Genomic DNA, 20984 nt, shown 5'->3' on the forward strand with positions numbered 1-20984 from the left:
TAGTTTTATTTTATGTTACTACTCATATTTATAGTTCTTAGACATTAGGCTGTACTCCAATTGTTGACATTTTTATTCTTACTAGCCTAGTAAGATTTCTAAATCCTATAAATTAACCATGCTTACATAGGCCTAACATGTAAAAAAAAAAAAAAAGTAAACAGTGGGATAAGAACTATTACAATTTTGATCGAAACCAGTGTCTCAGAAATAGATAGGCTACTAGTTTCTAATAATTAAGTTTATTAATTAACTATTAAACCTAAAATAGATACCAACAAAATTTGTGAGAAACTGCAAGGCATATTAGTGAATAGTTGACACATGAACCATAGAATTCAATGGTGGGAAAAAATTTAATTAAATTCTATAAAAATGGAATAGTTTTTTGTCACCATTGGGATAGTAGTAGAAAAATAAAATGCTAATAGCCGATGGATACGTATTCATATAAAAAAATCGAATTAAAATATTTAAATTAAGAATAACTTAATCAAATTTAAATAAGATATTAATCATTATTGGAGTAGTAATTTTAAAAAGCACTACTATGTACTACCAACATTAGCCTAAATGTTAAAATGGCTTGCCACAGCCATGCGTCAACATCCATTGTGTCATGAGCATAGACTGTAACTCGTTTATCGGCCTATTTTAAGATTACACGTAAGAAATAAATATAGAAGTGGCAATACATTTGCAATAAAAGCTATTCTAATCTGTCAACGTTTTAAGAATTTGGTCATGCTATAGCTTATCCGCGTTCAGTGTTTGTATAGAAACATGTTTAACAGAACAAAGACAGTCCTAGGGGACCTATATGAATTGCCCGCTGTTTCTACAAATATCTTAGTCGTTCTGAACAATTATTTTTTGGAAAAGAATGTAAAAATTCTATAATGTAAAAATTATAAGTTACATTTTATTGAATTATGTGCAGTAGAGTTCTTTAGGGTATGGTTATAGTTAACATTCATAACGTTATTTTAATGCTATGTCTTAACAGGTTTTCTCTTACAATATGTGCATATTTACAACATGTAAATGTTCCTAAAGTTTGGTTACATATTTTTAAACACGTTCTATTGTTTACATAGTTACAGTCATATATCATTACTTCATAAGAGACACAATTTCGCACCAAACTTAATTTGAAAAAAAAAAAAAAAAAATATATATATATATATATATATATTTCTTGTACAAAAAAAATGTTTTAGCAGTTTTCCTGTACAACTTATTTTTTTGGAGTGATAATTGTTTATTTTATTTATTCTTTCTTCAGGTGTATTCAATTACACAAAACAAGACTTGTTTTAGTGCAGTGGTTAAAAAAAAAGGTATTCTAGAGTGGATCATTGATCAGCAAATCAATTTTAGGTTAAACAGAACACACTGGCTGATATAAACTCACAGTTATATTTACAAGAGCATTATGCCATTGCTGAAATATGTGACTTGACGTTTTATCAAAAATCCACACAATCCTCTGTCTGAAAAGGGCACCAGGAATTTCATAAATATACAACAACAAAAAAGATCAACATATTATTGGACATCACAAACAGAGCACTTTCACATACACATCAGGGGAACAGAGGAATTATTTCTAGTGATCAGATTTTTCAAGTCAAATGCAATGTCCTAAAATCTAGAGTGAAACAAACTATGTGATGAAGACTGCTCCCAGCGGTAACTTTACATCGAAAGTATTAAGGAAAAGGCAAAGTTAAATGTAAAACAACACAATTGGAGTTCTCTCCACATTTCACTTGAGCAAAGTCTAAGGGACTGAAAAGATTAATATGTGTTCAATACTGTAACTTTATTTCACAATACTACCGTCATGCACATCTGTACAATAGGTTAACATACGTCATAGCGAGAAAGGTAATGCTAATGGTCTTTGGAAAAAGATACACAAAAGGATAACACTGGCACATACACATGAGTTGAAGTATCAAAATCCATCTTTTTTCTTCCTTGCAAGAGTTTGACATTTCAAACACAATTCACTGTGACTTTGGACATGCACCCACATCCCGAGTCCCCCCTTGCAATAATAAAAAAAAAAAAAAAAAACTGTTTTCACTCTGTAGTAGTGTCTTTCTCTTTCACAGTGGCTTCGCACAAGGCCCTCTTCTGCATCATGGTGTAAGGGAACGGTGCACCATTGCAGGCGCCATAGTCCAGTTTGTTAAGCCTTGTCAGAGTTTTGATGCTGCCTGGAGGCCTACCTGGGCTCACCTTGTAGCCTGCTGCTTTGGTGGTGCCCAGTGGCCGACCTGGACTGGTTTTAAAGCCTGCTGCTCTGGTGGTGCCGGGTGGTCGTCCCGTACTTGTCCTGTAGCCTGCAGACTTAGTGGTACCCGAGGGCCTGCCTCGTCGTCCAGACTTTCCGAGGCCCTTCTTTTTCTTGGAGCCCTCTGGGGCATCTGCAGCCCTCATTCGGACGGTTTGGGAGTGAAATTCATTCTGGGAGTCCTGCATCTGACAGGACATGGGCTTGATCGTGCTCTGTGGCAAGGGGGGCAAGTTTGGGAGTGGCAGTTGTAGTGTAGGAGGTGGGGCGGTAGTGTAAAATTTGTTGGACTGTGAACTGCACAACTCAAAGTGACTGGCTGGGTGTTGCCCATCATCTCCAATGCTACCCAGACCATAGTCGTTGCTGTTGCTGGCTACTTGGTGCATCATTTTCTGTTAAAATAAAATACATTTGATATATTACAAGATAAAGTGGTTAATGAAAAGTATGTTGTGAAATAACAACTGAATGTGAGGCTTTGCAATACTTTTCCAACATCTCACATCGACCGCGTGCATCGAAAGTGATTGATTGACGACGTCAATCAAAAAGAAAACAACAGGCCTGTGCAATTAACCACTGAAAGTTAATGCAGAAGAAGGCATAGCTATATAATCTATGTATAAGATACGGAAATATTCACACTTTAAGTAGGTCGCATCACTTTACAGTTGGATAAACACAATGTCTGGTCACAAAATGTTCAGCGACCGCGGAATCTCGCTTATGCAAGTCCATCGTTATCCTGTAATTCTGTATCTTTTTTTTCCTGCGCTATTTGGTGGTTAATATTGATTATTCATTTAATTACTGCAAATAAAACTGAATTTAGTATAAAACAGATGTAATTTTGCGTTAAATAATGCAATAGAGAAAGTACTTTACCTCATCTGGAACGCGGATCACGGAGTGTAACGGGTTAAACATGAAACAGATCTATCTGCCATTCTTGAAAGCAGAAGCATAATGTTATTTACGCAGGAATATGGACATCCTTGAACCTCAAGATTTTTTCTTCCTAAACGATCGTGCTAATTCTGAATTAAGGGATGGATATTTTTCCCCTGAACCGCTGAGGTTTAAAGCTGAAAGGCAGCCATTTTCACTAGAAAAAAATAAATAATAAAATAATAAGAATAGCTAACACGCATGCGTCAACTGCTGGGAATTTATACTATTCTTTAGCAAATACCAGAAGGCCCTGGTGTCAGCTCTCGCACCACTTATGTCCTCGATATTTATTCATTTATATATATTTATTTGTTGGTGATATTTGAAAATGTCGCCATGTCACTGTGTCTATACAGAATGCGTATGGCTGGGGATTTTTAAATCATTATTATTTATCTTAATTTAAGTCATATTTCCAAGGAGAGTGTTCAAGCTTCTTTATTGTGAGAGCTCACAGGGAAAAGCACAGTCAGATATGTTCCCCATCACATAAATAAAGGAAAAAATAAATGGTATATGAGAAAATAAAAAGATATGAACATGAAAACAGTGTATGGATAGAATATTTAAATAAAGTTTGTTGAAGACCATAATGAACGCTTCACATAAAATACACAGAAACAGAGCAAAAAAGACCTACTATTACTTCCTAGCAACAGAGCATAATAATAATAATAATAGGTAAAAAAGTACCTTAACCTTCCAGCAACAGAGTGATGTAATGTAGTAGTAATAGTAGTAACTATAATAATATCATTATTATTACTACTTTATTTCTTTATTGAAACCTAATGTAGCGTTTCTCAAATTAAAACTTAATATTATTCCCCTTGTACATCGATTGGCGGCACTAAACGCACAAGAGACAAAGCAATATATCTGCGACAAATACTACTATGGCGAAGACTTATCTGGTCAATATTAATAAGGTCATCCTATTGCGAACGCCTGGCTTATAAATATTAATTAAGTAATAAAGATTCAGTCCAGTAATCTACCAATGGAGAAGGCTTGGGTCATGAATATTAAGCAGGAAGTCTTGTAATCTTCCAATGGAGAAGGCTTGGCTCATGAATATTAAGCAGGAAGGCTAGTAATCTACCAATGGAGAAGGCTTGGCTCATGAATATTAAGTAGGAGGTCCTCACAGTAGTAAATTCGTTATTTTGAATGCGGATTAGGTGACGTCAACCTACATGAGCGGATTCTTCGTCGCTGCTGCGCATCACAACCAGACTCTGACCGAAATCAAAGGAGCTTTCAGGCTTACTTTTAATCGTTTACTGCTTCAAAGAACAGCAATTCATCGATTTATTCTTGAGGGAGTAAAATTGACAGCGTTTCACTTCATTTTGCGGCCTTAAAGTATTTCAAGTTACCAAGGACTCAACAGCTTTATTTCAAACTGGGATTGATTACTTTGACGCATGACGCCAAACCCAAATAAAGCATTCTTGTTTTTTTAACATTACTTGAATGATTTAAGGAATTGTCGAGAATGGACGAGAAGGTATTCACGAAAGAACTGGACCAATGGATCGAGCAACTGAACGAGTGCAAGCAACTGTCGGAAAACCAAGTGAAAATGTTATGCGAGAAGGTGAGTTCCGCATGACTGTCATCCTCACCGAGTCAGTGTTGCATTGTATGTTAAAACACGTGTTTTGTCAGGCGGCCAGCAGCAGACTGGCTATATATGTTATCGGCTCAGATACAGTTGCAGTGCGCCCTTCCCACTGGCCGCTCATCCGAAGATGGCGGTGCCGAATTATTCTATTATTGGCCGTCTGTGCGCCATGAATGTGACTATTGGCTGTTGGCTGTGCAGCAACCAGAGCTCGTCAGGTTATGCCCACTTTACTGTTATTCGTTGTCAGGCAGAGTTTTGGGTTTGCCTTTTGCTTTTTCTAAGCAGACGTTCAGATCCACCAGCATCCGTTAAAAAACCCCTAAACAGCCTAATTTTGCGTTATATATATAATTTATTTGCTTTTCATGTGTGAAAAGGAGCCATTTTTATGTAAGTTGTTTAGCAATGTTAAAAATGGCCAGATTATTTCAAGCGGTGCATCTAGAATTAGTCCACCTGCATTAATCACTATGACCTTATTCTGTTAAACCAAAATCTTCAACTTCCTGTAACTTTACCTGCACAACGTAAAAGTGAAAATGTGCGCTCTTTGCCTTAAAATAGTTGACTTAAAAATGAAAATTCTGTCATCATGTACTCACCCACATGTTGTTCCAAACCTGCATGACTGACTTTCTACTGTGGAGCACAAAGGAAGATGTACCTGAGTTTGTATTGGGAAAATATACATCTTTTATAATATATGAAATAATAATGATTATTTTTAGAAGTATTGTAATTAATATTATGATTCATTTATTTTACCACATTTTTAGGTTATCTGACACAATTTTTTACAGCGCATTTGTTCCCTCAATCTATTTCCAAGAACAAATGCCCATTAAGCAAATGCCAATATTTATTCATCACTGGTCCGTGTCAACATTTCCTCTCACAGTTTGTTGTTTAATAGTTGAGACCATGGTTTGTGTGCTTTTGTTGTCTAACCTGCCTGTTTTATCTATTGCAGGCTAAAGAAATTTTATCCAAAGAGTCAAACGTTCAGGAGGTGCGTTGCCCGGTCACAGTATGTGGAGATGTACACGGCCAATTTCACGATCTTATGGAACTGTTTAAGATCGGGGGTAAATCACCAGATACTAATTACCTATTCATGGGAGACTATGTGGATAGAGGCTACTATTCAGTAGAGACAGTCACACTACTGGTATCTTTAAAGGTATGTGAATGGATACAGCTTTAATATTTAATATTGACATTTGCATTGTTAAAGGCTTGTTTTGTCATTTGAAATGTTCCAGGTTCGATATCGAGAGAGAATCACCATCCTCCGTGGAAATCATGAAAGTAGACAGATCACACAAGTTTATGGCTTTTATGACGAGTGCCTGAGAAAATACGGAAATGCAAATGTTTGGAAATATTTCACAGACCTCTTTGACTACCTTCCTCTTACAGCCCTCGTAGACACACAGGTAAATTGGTTTGTGATTAAGAGTATTTCATCCGTTGTAACTGTAGTCAACTCAAAACAAAGACGTCGCATAGTAATTTGAGTGCACAGAAAGCTTAAGCTTTGCTCTCTGTCCACAGATTTTCTGTCTCCATGGAGGATTGTCACCTTCAATTGACACGCTGGATCACATCCGTGCGTTGGACCGTATCCAAGAAGTTCCCCATGAGGTATAAATTCCACCTGTGAATATCAAAAAGATGTATAGTGTTATTATATTCAAAATCATTAAGTGTCCCAGCTGTGAATACTACTCACAGGACCTTATGAAATCTTATTGGCAGGGTCCCATGTGTGATTTGCTGTGGTCAGATCCGGATGACCGTGGAGGTTGGGGGATTTCCCCCAGGGGGGCCGGGTACACATTTGGCCAGGATATCTCAGAAACATTTAACCATGCCAACTGCTTGACTCTGGTCTCACGAGCTCACCAGTTAGTGATGGAGGTAAAAGAGAATTGATTACCGTGTATAAATATTTGTTGGATACATGAATGGTTTTCGATTTTTGGAGTAGAAATAAGTTTTAGATTTAGAAGGCCACAACTGGCGTGTTGTTACTAGTGATATTTTTTATTATTATTGAGTATTTCCATGAATTAGATGTACATTTCAGACACCTTCACTTTTCTTTAAAACCTGTAGGCTAATTGAGTAAAATCATTCAATATGCATTCATGGAGTTGCTATTATGACATATTTTCAATTGCAATAGTGGCAGGTAATATATATATATATTCATACGCCTGTATATAAAAGTCATAGAATAAATTTACCTTTCTCGTGAATCTCTTTTACTTATATTTTGATTTGTCTCACATTGGTTATTTAATTATTCAACTAAATTATCAAAATACAATTTTAAATAAAATAGTTGATTTACTATTTCACATTAATTACAATTTAAAGAATATATAAATATTAATACAAAATTTAGAAAAAAGTAATTAGTAGTTTCTATATTAAAACAAAATGTCTTTTGACAATTGAATAATTGGATAACTGATGACAGACAAGGCAATCCTAATAAAAGAGATTCTGAAAGGTAAAGTGTATATAATTATGTTGTCGTATATCATTTTTGAAGATTTTTAATGTTGTTTGTTACATGAGTAAATTAAAATATAACATAGCAGTATATCAGAAACAAAATATGTAATAGGAATTTGAAACTGTACAAAGTTCTAAAATATTCACATATATATATTTTTTTGAATTTGTAGCATGGATAATAATACACCTACCGAATGTGGATTAGCTACTGTCTAATATATTTTTATATGTAACATTCCTGCAGGGTTATAACTGGTGTCATGAACGTAATGTTGTAACGATCTTCAGTGCACCTAATTATTGCTACCGATGTGGTAACCAGGCTGCCATCATGGAACTCGATGACACGCTCAAGTATTCCTTGTACGTATATGACATAAAGCATAAAACAATTTCTGTTCTTATTGATAATTTCCCTTTCCCTGTGTTATATATCTGTAATTTTGCTGTTATAAATATGAATATTAAGAGAATGATTTCCTTTAGTTTACAGTTTGACCCTGCACCACGCAGAGGAGAGCCTCACGTTACTCGTCGCACTCCAGATTATTTCCTGTAAGATGGGAAGGCTTTTTTAAAATTACAGTATTGCAGCACTATCTGACCAGTGGACAATGATTATTCATAGAAGACATGCTCATCTGTTCAAGTTTTCCTACACAAACCCCTGTCCTTGGACCAAAACATGTGCCATATCTATACTGCAATAAGATAGCTGCAGTCTTCTCAACAAACACACAAATGTAACAGTACTCTTTCATCTGCATCATGTACTTTTCTCTCTTATGTACTAAAAAGCTGTTGTGTTTTTGATCAGGATATAAGGGTTTCTTCTGACTAACGGGTTTATGTGCATTCTTCTGAAACGCTGTGTTTTGGAATACCATTTTGAATATACACTCTAAATGCTTATGACTGGATAATGTTCAAGTTGTGATGAGCTTTGTGTATTATAGCTGCATTTTCATGCTGCATGGCCTCGGGTACACAATGAACTGTTATCTGGCAAATTTCCGACTGCTTGTTTTAAACAATTACCTACTGCAGTGTTTGTTACAGGTGGGTATGAGACACTTTAGTTGTAGTCCCTTTTCAATGTCTTTTAAGCACATTTTTCAATGCAGTAATTGTTATTGTTCTTAGTTTACAGCGCAGTGGTTTTGTCTGTTTTTGCTTTTGTATGTTACTGCATTATTTCCCAATAATTTGTAAATGAGAGCACAATTGAATAGGGATTTGAACGGCAATAAAGACTCATGCTATTTATCTATGTAAAGTCTGTTTCTTTTTAGACAGCAGCTGTAACATTCTGTTCTGGTGCAAAATGTTAGCAGTGTTGCTGATTGATTTTAATTGTCAAACTGGGTCATTCCTGTTATGCAGTAAAATGGACTGAGCGCTGTAACTATAAAAAACTAAATATGCCTGTATTGTATTTTTTAATGGTTACAGTACAGCAGACTTTTAAAAAAATATGGTCTGGTTAAGTTCAGGCAACTATTTTAACAATGAAAATTAAGAGGATGGAACCTAATAGGACAAAAAGTTTAAGGTTAGCATTGCTCAGGGAAAAATAAATAATTTGAAAACTATAATTTCTGTAATTCTAAGTTTTTGTCAAATATAACAGTGAGAGATGCTTGCTCGTGATGTAACGTTTTGTTAAAATTTTTTAGATAAGTTTTAAAAAAAATGAGGAAATATCCGAAAACGTTTATTTATTCAAATAAAATACTTATTAAACACTCACTAAAATCAAAGTGCCACACTTGGAATTCACTCTTATGTTTAACTTAGTGAAAACAAAATAATATGATTTAAATGACTGGAAATTGTGAGTTTAATATTTTACACAGAATTGCGGACATGAAAATGCTATGCATAACAGGAATGACATAACAGGTTGTTGTCTAAAATATCCGCTAGATGGAGCCATTTTCTAAACCTTTAACTCTATTTAATTGTATCAAACACTACAGAATACCAGGGACTTTGTGCTACTGATGAATCTATCACGCACCCTCTTCGAATAAAAAGCTTTAATTAGCTCCAAGAAATAACTGGCTTTTCGAAAAGGTCTTAGTTTTTGGAGGTAATTATGTAATTAACATTCGATTAAAACATAAAAAAGGTTAAAGTGTTCATTGCAATCCTTCTGTATGACATACAAATTAGCCTTGAATATAAGAATTGACAGGCGCTATAGAGAGCATTTATTTATTTGGTGAACACAATTCATACAAAAGAGTAATGCTTTACGTCAAAAATTACTGTAATTAAAACTGAAGACTTAGAACGGATTTGGCATCTTTGAAGCTCATTAAATTCCATAATCAAAATATTTGCATTCCTTTGATTTCATGACAAAATTCTTTCGTTGACTGACTAATGCATTTTATTTTACTACAATTCCGTAGCTACCTATTTATCCATAATTAATTGTCTGGATATAACTGTTTTCTGGAATATAAATCGAATGTTACCATGTTACAAATATTTTCCAAGAGATTGAGAACTTTTATTTTGTATTATCATCAGCGTCTGTGGTTGGTTGGGAGAGAAGGTGGCGTTTACTGCAGCGTTCTTCACGTTCATTCGTAAATTCCAAATTAGCCTCAGCGCGTGAGACTGATATCTGCTGCGGAGTGCTGTGATTTGGTCTGACGGCGAGCTTTGCTCTGTTGCACTGTAAGTAACATGACCTTTCTTTATAGATCTCCACGGATGCCGTTGTCAAGATCATTTTTTCTTTTTTTGCTGGCTGCATTAGAATGTAAAAGCTTATATGGATTTGTGATGTGGCATCCAGAGGTTGATAAAGAGGTGCACAGCTGGAGTTGTACAGATGCTTTTAAAGATAAAACTAACATTGATTGAGATGTTAATCATATGGAGATATATTTTTTAATATGATATTTAAGCATAATATAATTCATATTTGGATTTATGACATATTGAAAACGCCAATGGAAGCCACCTAACCGGTACTGACTGGTTTTGAACCATTCTTTGCCATTGGGCTACAATGATGAAATTCTAACTAATGATTTCAAAACGAGACACCAAATAAATCATGCCATTTATCCTACAGTGCTTGCTCTTTAAAAAGCATCGCTGTTTAAACACAAAATATAGCCTATAAATTAAGATGTGTGCATGCATATTATTACTAGGCTATTGAAAAAACAGAGTATAATATATATAATCATGAATGCGAATCGTGAATCAATTGTTCTTTTGAGTCGGCTCTTTTGAGTTTTAGCGAATCGGTGGAGCCTGTGCACACAAGCAGTCTGAAGGATTGTTCACAAAAATGACTGAACGATTCGTTGACGGATCGAATCAATAATTGACTCATTGAGCCGAGAATCATCTCTTGTCAAATAAAACTAAACTTACTGGCAAATAGAAGAACGTTCCATAAAACGTAAATCGAAATGGTTTTTACTAAATTGCTTGTTATGGAAATACGCTACGATATTTAAATGAATTTTTAATACTTAATGTAAATAAAATATGTAAAACTTAAAAATTATTTTGGAATTATGACTGATCTGGGAACATTACATAAACACCATTATTAATAAAACATAATCAAATTAAAACGTAAAGCAATGCCTACATATCGAAACGTTTCTAAATGCCACACTGGGATGTATGGTTGAATCCGAAACGGTTCTTTGAAACGAACTGTTCAAAGGAATCGACTCGGACTCAAGTGAGAATCAAATGAGTCGGACTTCCTATCACCATTGAAACACGTTACAACCGGGACGCAGCGCAAGCCAAAGCATGAAGGGATCTCGTGCAAAGCACATGCACATGATTTGATTTAAAAAGACACGGGCCCACTTTTGTAGCTGTCAGCAGAGAAACGCTTGATTTATTATCGTCCATTTAGCCGTCTTTGGTGCATTGTCAAAATAAAATGTCACCAAGCTGCACATTTAAAGCGCGTGATTTATTTCATTTATTTAATTCTGCCACTGTGAATGCCCTTAATTGCAATATGCACATGCAAATAAATGGTTAAATTCTGTTATCTAAACTTGACCTTGAAGCATTTGATAATGAAGTTGGTTTTCTAATCGTCATTGGAAAGGCATGGTTCAAAATAGTAACCTCATATCATTTAAAACCATGTGGCTTTCTTTCTTCAGTGGAAAACAAAAATTGCAGTCAGCCTCAGTAATCCTGATTTTCATTGTATGGAAAATAATACAATGAAAGTGAATGTTGTTGACTAAGACTGTCAGTCCTTACACACACACACACACACACACACACTGTCAAATATCTTTTGTCTTTCACAGAAGAAACAAGACAATAAATGAGAATGAATTACTGATGACATTTTATTGAGAGAACTATCGTTTTAATCAGTCCCCTACCCTGAGAAAGGGGATATTTCACAATATTATTTTTATCTTGGAACAAGTAAATGCAGTCCAAGTGAGCAGAAGAGATCTTACCATCCCCAAACGTTTGAACAGTAGTGTACTTACCATCAAAAATAACTTCGGTGTTAAAAGATAAAGAAAAGTGTTTTTAACAGTGTAATATTTTTACAGTGTACCATGGCAGCTGAGCTCTCCACCTCCATAAACATTAAAGAGCCACGGTGGGATCAGGGAACATTTGTGGGTCGAGCAAAGCATTTCTTCACTGTCACAGACCCAAGAAACATCCTCCTGCCAAATGAACAATTAGAAAAAGCACGTCAGATTATTCTGGATTACAAGTAAGATTCTACTCTGCACTTGTCTGCTTTTCAATAGTGTTTCATGCTACATAGTTTTCTAACAAATACACATATCATCATCTTCCATTTTCCTCTCCTTGAAGAAAAGGGGTGGTAACACCAGGTCTCACAGAAGATGAGCTATGGAGGGCGAAGTATGTTTTTGACTCAGCATTCCATCCAGACACAGGCGAGAAAATGCTCCTGATTGGTCGCATGTCTGCTCAGGTCCCCATGAACATGACCATCACTGGATGCATGATGACGTTCTACAGGTGAATCATGCTGGGTTTGCTGTGTAATCCACTATTGTAGGGTTTTTTTGGCCAATAAATGATTTGCCCACATGTAATGCTGAATATGGTGGTGGTTGAGGATAGACCCTGCCACATGATTGTAAAGCGCTTTGGTGTACAGCAATACACAATAAAGCGCTATATAAATGCATCATTCATTCATTCATTCATTCAATATTTATACTCTTTCTTGCTTTGTAGAACGACTCCAGCAGTCCTGTTTTGGCAGTGGATCAATCAGTCTTTTAATGCAATAGTCAACTACACCAACAGGAGCGGAGACGCACCCATCACAGTAAAGTGAGAGAACTTTAGATCATGCATATGAATATTTTTGGCATTTATCTTGTGTTTTACTTTGAACTATTTTGCAATATCCCTAAATTCCTAATATATGTTCTTGCAGCCAGCTTGGCACAGCATATGTATCAGCCACCACAGGAGCCGTGGCTACTGCTTTAGGACTAAATGCATTAGCAAAGGTAATGGTCTTGCTTTCTAATGTTTAAGGGCTGTAACTCTTTCACTGCAAAATAATAAATATTAGAGTGTTTATTGCTCATTGCTCACTCTGTGTTCATGTAATAATCAATATTTCTATTTAAACTAAAAATGATTTAATTTCACTGTCTTTCAGCATGTGTCTCCACTCATAGGACGCTTTGTTCCTTTCGCTGCTGTAGCTGCTGCTAACTGTATTAATATTCCACTCATGAGACAACGGTAAATAATTATCTAAAACAAATCATGCATAAAGAGCTTTGACCTGAGTTTAATAGTGTTCAATAGTCATGAAATATTGGAATAACAAAAAAAATATGCTTGTGCATGTTCTATATAGTTCAAAAGATTCGGTTTGGTAAGATTTTTTTTATGTTTTTGAAAGAACTCTTATGCTCACCAATTTATTTGATTAATAACAGAGTAAAACATTAATATTGTGAAATATTACTAAAATCTAAAATGACTATCTCCTATTTAAATGTATATCTTAAAATGTAATTTATTCCTGTGATGGCAAAGCTGAATTTTCAGTAGTCATTACTCTCAGTTTTCACACAATCCTTCAGAAATCATTCTAATATGCTGATTTGCTGCTACCCCCCCCCCCCCCCACCCCATTCCTTATGCATAATATTTTTGTGCAAACCTTTTTTGATGAATAGAAAGTTCAAAAGAACAGCATTCATTTAAAATGTAAATTGTAATATTATAAATGTCTTTATTGTCACTATTGACCAATTTGAAGCATCCTTGCTGAATAAAATGATAATTTCTTTAAAAAAAAAAAAAAATTAAATCAGCTGACCCCAAATATTTGACCGGTGGCGTATACTGTGTGCACATTATAACAGACATGAAGTGATGTGAACTATGTTTTTCCTTTTGTTTCAATCAGGGAACTCAAACACGGCATTCCAGTAACAGATGAGAACGACAATCGGTTAGGAGAATCTTCAAAGGCAGCTCAACAGGCCATCACACAAGTGGTGGTTTCCAGAATCCTCATGGCCTCTCCGGGAATGGGTTCGTTTACTCTAAATCTCTGAATCTGATAGCAGTAGAATGGGCTTTGCAACTATATTTATAAAATTACGCATCTAATTTAAACCTAGAAATAAAGTTTAGGAATTTGAAATGTAATAAAATATAAAATATCAGGATTTTTTTGAGTGGTCCCTCACTGTAGGTCTTATGCAAATGCATTGTTAATTTATCAAAGTGCATAGCTGTTATGGGACACTGTAATTACAAACAAATAATCTATCATTCTAATTCAATCTTCCTATAGCAATCCCACCATTTTTAATGAACTCTTTGGAAAAGAAGGCCTTTCTGAAGGTAATTTCAAACCTACATTATAAATATTTTGTTTACATGGGTGAAAATCTTAATGAAAGCTATTTAGCCTTAGCAGAGCACGTACACACCCAACAGTGTCCGGTCTGCTTGAATGCATTAGCCCTTAAAATGGCCCCATAGAATCAAGGGCTTTGTTACCAGGTTGATTTTCTCCCCCTTCATTTTTTCAGAGGTTTCCGTGGATGAGTGCACCCATTCAAGTTGGCTTGGTTGGGTTTTGGTGAGTTGCCAAAGATAGAATGATGGTCTAATAAACAGTGCATTCAAGAATTAGTTACCTATTCTTTTGTACATTCTTTCTTCTTCTTAGCCTCGTGTTTGCAACCCCATTGTGCTGTGCGTTATTCCCACAAAAGAGGTGAGAACATTTTCAAAATAATTCTATTGGTTTTATGAATCATTCTGTTGCATTTCATAATTAAATGTATCATTCATGCAGCTCTATGGCAGTGAGCCGTTTGGAACCAGAGCTGCAGGAGAAGATTCGAGCCAGTCATCCTGGAGTAGAGACTGTCTACTTCAACAAAGGACTGTAAAGACAAACGTTGATGAATCTGCTCTCTGCTGTAATGGTTTCACGTTCATCTAAAACATCTCTTTGTGTGCCAAAGTTCACCTGTTCCTCTCCAGGACATCCCAACTCAGTCATTTTGTAAGATGCTTTTACATTTTTGACTGTTTTAATTGTTTTTAAGCTTGTCGTTGCTGATCTTTGCCAATCTTTTTGTCTGACGTGTATTATGATGCACACTACTCTATATACATGTAGCATTGTTTTTTTTTTAACATTTGAAATAATTTTGTTTGCTGCCAGATTATTCCATGTGCCATTCAATGTCGTTTTCAGTAAGGATCAAAGATGGCTGGTGTTGACCTTGTTTTTCTTTTCCGTTAGTCTGTATTGCATTGTTATTGTCAGTATTTCGTCTTTATCTCTTCATGAGGGTTGCAGTTCATACGTTACTGCCAAATTTCATTTCAGTTTCAAGAAAAATCAAGGGACCTCTTAATGACAATAGTGCAATCCGTTGAAAACGTTGCCAAATACAAACCTCTGCAGCACATTTCCTTAGACGCAGGTTTAATAAACCGATAAAATACAGCATGGGTTTTAAAAAGAGTTTTATCTATTTTACTATCCTCAGTATTTTAGTTTAACTAGGATGTTGTACAAGAATAGTGTGTATGTTCATATAATTTCTTCTTATTTCTTCAGTGCATGAACAAACTTTTTGTAAGTGAAAATAGTGTGAGGTTAAAGTTCAACGTGTTCTCATTGACTGTTCCAAAGTCCACTCCTCTAGCAGTTCAAGGTAACACATTGTTTTTCAATCCAAACTTCACAAACCTGCATCTGTTTTCTATTTAATGAAAGGCCATTTACTTCAGTCTTTTCATGGCCATATTTTGTTATGTTTAAGGTAACACACAGCAGTGTCCATTACACCTAGAATAACTAGAACAATCTAACAGTATAGAGGTTAATGACTAATGGAAAGTAATGTCATTTTCTGGATCTTTAAAAGAAAAGACACAATCCAATAGTATTTTTTAGCTAGTGTGATTTTTATTATTTTATGAAGTGCTATACTGCCTTTCCGTAAATCCTGTTCTTGTTTGCCATCTACACTACATGGCCAAAGTACATGGACAGTTCCTTTGAATGAACAGCTTTGGCTATTTCAGTCATTTATTATTATTAATGACAAGTATTAATGCAACTACATAAAGACATTTTATCTTGTGAGGTGAAAAGCTGCATGTTTTTAACTTTAAACCATTGCCACAATATTATAGATGAAGCTTTTCGCTTCATAAGACGTAAACTGATGTACTGAAGTCATTTGGATTACTTGTTTTTATCAGCTCTCATTCTGACGGCACCCATTCACTGCAGAGGATCCTTTGGTGAGCAAGTGATGTAATGCTACATTTTTCCAAATCTGTTCCAATGAAGCAACAAACTATATCTTGAATGGCCTGAGGGTGAGCAAATTTTCATTTTTGGGTTACCTATGCCTTTAATTTAACTGCATACAGTGATATTCTAGGGAAGTGTATGTTAAACTTTATGCTCAAGGTCCATAAAGAACTCACTCACCACCTTTTTTGAAACAAGATGATTGGCCTACACAAAGCCTCATCCTTTAGGATGAATTGTAACACAGGGTCTGTGTTCACTGCATTCCAAAAGCCAAACCCTTCCTACAAGAGTTTGGTGCAAGTGGATCAAAGAATGCTTTTAGTTTAAAGCAACATATGGGTATGTGTTTGGATGTCCATGTATTTTTGGCTATGTTATGTGTTTTTAGATTTACTGATGTTGATCTGTGTGAACTTTCTGTTTAATTGACTAAGTCTCCATGTGTTGAGGTATTTAAATATGTTTAATATTTAATATGTAACCTACTAAGAGAGCGCAACAGCTCTCGGTTAGCTGTGTGTTGAGCCCTCTGATCTTTGTTGTTGTGAGACTGTTGATGTGCCACATTTGTTCAGTTCTTGAATGTAGTGTTGGCAGTAATGAAATCAAACCGAGAGCATGTACATTTCCGTGGATAGACTGCTTGTTCTGTTGGTAGCCACTCTTTGTTTTTTGTTTTAATTGTGACAAAAGCACAACAGTCCTTGTTCTTCAAGATTCCCTGAAGGTCTTCAGTATTATGCTTCACGTATCTCTGTGAAAGACGATGGGTAGGAGACAATTTTAGGTGTTTATAATGTGTTTAATGTGTGCCAGATCCGGGTCGCCAGCTTCACTAACATTTGCAGGGCCTGGGACAATTTTTTTTGTCCCCCTCAATGAAGGCCCTAGGTGCTCAGATCTTTGATCATTTGTGTTCCGTTTGAGATCTGTGATGCTTAAAGGATCTTGTATAAATGAACTGAATTCATAACTGTTTCAAACAACTGCTGGTTTGTTCAGGAGAATCACAACATGGTAGATCAGCATGGTAGCTGACTTTATTAATATGTTAAGTAGAATGCAGTGTTTTCCTGGACAAGAAAAGCTTTCCTTGTGCATTGAACACAGCATAATACTATTTGTTACTTGATCCCATATTATGTAATCAGTCAATATAACTCAAGACATCTGCATACTTGGAAGAAAACGGGAATACTCTGAGGTGACTCAATGGTCTGCTCTTCAAATGAACAAGTCGCTCTGATTCGTACAATAATTTGTTTACAGTGAATGAGATGGGTGTATGATTTTCAAGATGAATATTTTAAAAATGTTTCTTATTTTACAGTGAATGGGGATATTGTACTGTGTAGATTACACTGTACTGTGTGGATTACCTAAATGAAATAAAGAGTATTAAGCAATGGATCGATTTTTGTGGTCATAGTCTATTTAGATTTTAGGACTGTGCACTTTAATTTCTTACAGTTTCCTCAGTATATGAACAGAAATTCGTTCACTTCATCTGGTTGTTGTGCTATTCATCAGTAATTGGCGCGTATGTCACGCTTAAAATTAATGTCATTGCATTAAATAATAAAATATATATATGACTTGAATCAAATCATAAAATAATATAGCCTACTAGTCGGCTTCGAACGTTAGTTCAGTGTTAATGTGATGAACTAACCTGTTTTAACTAAACCGGCGCACCCTTATCGCAAATATTTCTTAGTTATATAGAAAAGCTCTTAAATCATTTATCTGAAGGTTCTGCTATATCATTATCTTTAATATAAACTCGTAACTTTACAATATGGCTCAAGTGTCTTATGTTGCTAATTATAGGTAAGGGGTATAAACAAAAATGGGAAAGGGCGACACATACTGGACATACTTGGAACTCAGTACTTCCGGCTGTGTAGCCTACTGGAGACAGACACAACATTAGACTAATATAGAATCTGAAGATGATAATTGTTTGGACCATTTCGAAGCCTCTGTGTTGCACACACATGATAATATATATATATATATATATATATATATATATATATAATTAAAATGGAACAATCAAGATGAAATTGAAGTGCAGACTTTAAGTTTTAATTTAAGGGGTTGAACAAAACATAAAAAGCTTAGGAATTACAACCATTTTTATACACACTCCCCCCATTTTCAGGGGCTCAAATGTAACTGGACAAATAAAAATAATCATGAATAAAATATCAATTTTTAATATTTTGTTGCGAATCCTTTGCAGGCAATGACCGCCTTAAGTCTGGAACTCATGGACATTTACAAAGGCTAGGTTTCCTCCTTTGTGATGCGTTGCCAGGCCTTTACTGCAGCTGACGTCAGTTGTTGTTTATTTGTGGGTCTTTCTGCCTTTAGTTTTGTCTTGAGCAAGTGAAATGCATGCTCAGTCGGGTTGAGATTGTGGGTTTTTCTTTACCATGGAGCGTATCATCCACCACTGTTGTTGGAAGTCCAGGCCTTTTTATGTTGCTGAGCTCACCAGTGCATTATTTTTCTCAGAATGTACCAAACTGTTGATTTGACCGCTCCTAATGTTCCTGCTATCTCTATGATGGATATTTTGTTTTTGAAGCCTAACAATTGTCAGTTTCACTTGGAGAGCTCCTTTGACTGCATGCTGTGGGTTCAGAGTAACAGCTTCCAAACACACACTTAGAATCAACTCCAGACCGTTTACCTGCGTAACTGATGTGGAAATAACAAAGGAATAGACCACATCTGTCCATGAAATGGCTTTTGAGTCAAATGTCCAATGGTCCCTTAAAAAAGGGGGGAGGTGCATTGAAGAGCTATAATTCCTTAATCTTTCCTCCAGTTGTGATGTGGATGAATACCTCAAATTAAAGCTCAGAGTGTGCACTTTAAGCCCATATTCATTATATAACTGTAACTCGAATATGTTTTGGCCAGCAGCTAAAATAATAAAATTGCGCCTGTGTCATAATATAATTGATTATGTAATATAATAAATGAAATTAATTAATTTATTTTTCATTAGTTAGTTAAATGAAGAAGCTGGATTATTTAACTACATCTGCTGAGAATCTTGTCCAGCAGAGAGATGTACTTGATTTGATACTACTTGAGAGAGACACCCAAACCAAATAATCAAGTGTTTTCTGAAACAAGTGCGTTTGTAAGGGCAGTGGGAGGAGTGAATGTGGGCAACCCGGACAGCATTTTAATTCAGCCAGAGGGTGTTTCCATCAAGTGGCCATACTAGAATGGTAGAGAGAGAGAGAGAGAGAGAGAGCGCAATAAATGAAAGCATACTGTCAGTGCTATCTATTGCATTAATCTGCATGGCTGCCACAGATGTAAACTTATATCCTGTAAGTTTTTTTGCCTCTTATATTTAGGCTAATGCACATTATTATTCTAAATATGGCATGCATATTCTTGATAAAGTTGCAATGTGTGCAGCAATATGTATGAAGACTGGATTAGTTGGTCAAAGATGATTCAAACTTTTGCATATTTCATAATTTGCCTGTATTTATGTGCTATTACGCGCAGTTAGTTTGTTGGTTGCAATGGGAAAAGGTTTAGTGTCCTTGAGTTTAATTCAAGCAACACAAAACCGAGTTGAACTTCAACATTATATTTAGTTCTGCTGTAAATCACTGTTTGTAATGCTTCATAATGCATGTCATGAAACTATTTCAAGATGCATATGCTTGTAATTTATATTTATAGTTTAACATTGGGGTCTTTCTCTGGTTAAATCCACTGTCAAGTAATTTCAAGCTGATTAGTTCTTGTAAGCAGATCAGCTTTGGTTCTTCTGGTTGCTGCTTCAGTCAACATAGATTTCAAGTCTAACGTTTTTACATTTGTACAAGAGTGTCATCCTAATTCTGTTCATTAAAATTCCTTTTAACTTGTTACATTTGTAAACCCAGCACTTAAGGATGTTTCTTAGGGAAAAAGCAGTGGAAGCCATCAGTTACTGAGAAACACAGGCTGCATAAAGAGTCCTTTGTGCCCCAGTGTGTGTTCAGAATACTGGGGCAGTGGAACAGATGATGGCTGTGTGGAACACTTCCTTGTGTTTGTACAGCGTGAGGAGCTCTGAATACCTCAGCATGCTGCTTTTCTCTGTGATCGAGACTCAAACCCGAGTTCATGCATGCCAATATGCTCAGTTACTTACAAAGTGACATTGATCAGTATCTCCCATATATTAATAGACACATTTGTGGACTTATATTTGTGATGGAGCACTGATCATATTTTGAAATATTATTACAATTTGAAATAAATATTTTCATTTGAATACATTTTAAAATGTAATTTATTTCTGTGATGGCAAACTGAATTTTTAAAAAGCCATTATTCCAGTCTTCAGTTTCTCATGATACTTCAGAAATCATTCTAATATGCTAATTTGATATTTTTATCCATGTTGACAACAGTTGTGCTGCGTGATATTTTTGTGAAAACTGTGATGCATTATATTTACAGGATTCTTTGAGTAGAAAGTTCAAAAGAACATAATCCATTTAAAATAGAATTCTCTATGGAACATAATCCATTTAAAACTATTTTCAAATAGTTGTATCTCAGCCAAATATTGTCCGATCCTAACAAACTATACATCAATGGGAAGCTTATTTATTCTTATAGCTTATAAGCGTATAGCTGTCAGATCATGTAGAAATCTCAATTTTGAAAAATTGACCCTTATGACTGGTTTTGTGGTCCAAGGTCACAAATGTCTTTTTCTG

At 35.4% G+C, this 20984-nt stretch overlaps 3 protein-coding genes across 3 annotated transcripts; 2 read left to right on the plus strand and 1 right to left on the minus strand.

Moving 5' to 3' along the window:
* Positions 1 to 1252: 1252 nt before the first annotated feature.
* LOC306853278 (UPF0461 protein C5orf24 homolog) lies at positions 1253 to 3414 on the minus strand. Its single transcript, XM_079390563.1, has 2 exons — positions 3191 to 3414; positions 1253 to 2697 (listed from the first exon to the last, which is right to left on the minus strand). Exons 1-2 carry the CDS (start codon positions 3230 to 3232, stop codon positions 2089 to 2091), a joined length of 651 nt encoding a protein of 216 aa, XP_079246689.1. The 5' UTR covers positions 3233 to 3414; the 3' UTR covers positions 1253 to 2088.
* Positions 3415 to 4430: 1016 nt separating this feature from the next.
* On the plus strand, positions 4431 to 8841 carry LOC306853394 (serine/threonine-protein phosphatase 2A catalytic subunit alpha isoform-like). The gene is made up of 7 exons (XM_079390760.1): positions 4431 to 4856; positions 5857 to 6066; positions 6149 to 6322; positions 6441 to 6530; positions 6645 to 6806; positions 7657 to 7775; positions 7899 to 8841. Exons 1-7 carry the CDS (start codon positions 4755 to 4757, stop codon positions 7969 to 7971), a joined length of 930 nt encoding a protein of 309 aa, XP_079246886.1. The 5' UTR covers positions 4431 to 4754; the 3' UTR covers positions 7972 to 8841.
* Positions 8842 to 9968: 1127 nt separating this feature from the next.
* On the plus strand, positions 9969 to 17649 carry LOC306852799 (sideroflexin-1). The gene is made up of 11 exons (XM_079389882.1): positions 9969 to 10100; positions 11984 to 12153; positions 12258 to 12428; positions 12651 to 12749; positions 12856 to 12931; positions 13087 to 13172; positions 13849 to 13976; positions 14242 to 14291; positions 14483 to 14532; positions 14623 to 14670; positions 14752 to 17649. Exons 2-11 carry the CDS (start codon positions 11990 to 11992, stop codon positions 14846 to 14848), a joined length of 969 nt encoding a protein of 322 aa, XP_079246008.1. The 5' UTR covers positions 9969 to 10100; positions 11984 to 11989; the 3' UTR covers positions 14849 to 17649.
* Positions 17650 to 20984: the final 3335 nt, after the last annotated feature.

The sequence above is a fragment of the Barbus barbus genome (assembly GCF_936440315.1).
Source record: "Barbus barbus genome assembly, chromosome: 33".
NCBI lineage: Eukaryota > Metazoa > Chordata > Actinopteri > Cypriniformes > Cyprinidae > Barbus > Barbus barbus.

Excerpts from the sequence above, each read along its gene's own strand:
- LOC306852799 (XM_079389882.1), top strand. The coding sequence starts at position 11,990 with ATGGCAGCTGAGCTCTCCACCTCCATAAACATTAAAGAGCCACGGTGG. Across the intron at positions 12,154-12,257 it reads CAGATTATTCTGGATTACAA|AAAAGGGGTGGTAACACCAG; the intron begins GTAAGATTCTAC and ends CTCTCCTTGAAG. Across the intron at positions 13,173-13,848 it reads ATTCCACTCATGAGACAACG|GGAACTCAAACACGGCATTC; the intron begins GTAAATAATTAT and ends TGTTTCAATCAG.
- LOC306853394 (XM_079390760.1), top strand. The coding sequence starts at position 4,755 with ATGGACGAGAAGGTATTCACGAAAGAACTGGACCAATGGATCGAGCAA. Across the intron at positions 4,857-5,856 it reads TGAAAATGTTATGCGAGAAG|GCTAAAGAAATTTTATCCAA; the intron begins GTGAGTTCCGCA and ends TATCTATTGCAG. Across the intron at positions 6,067-6,148 it reads CACTACTGGTATCTTTAAAG|GTTCGATATCGAGAGAGAAT; the intron begins GTATGTGAATGG and ends GAAATGTTCCAG.
- LOC306853278 (XM_079390563.1), bottom strand. The coding sequence starts at position 3,232 with ATGTTTAACCCGTTACACTCCGTGATCCGCGTTCCAGATGAG. Across the intron at positions 2,698-3,190 it reads TGATCCGCGTTCCAGATGAG|AAAATGATGCACCAAGTAGC; the intron begins GTAAAGTACTTT and ends TTATTTTAACAG.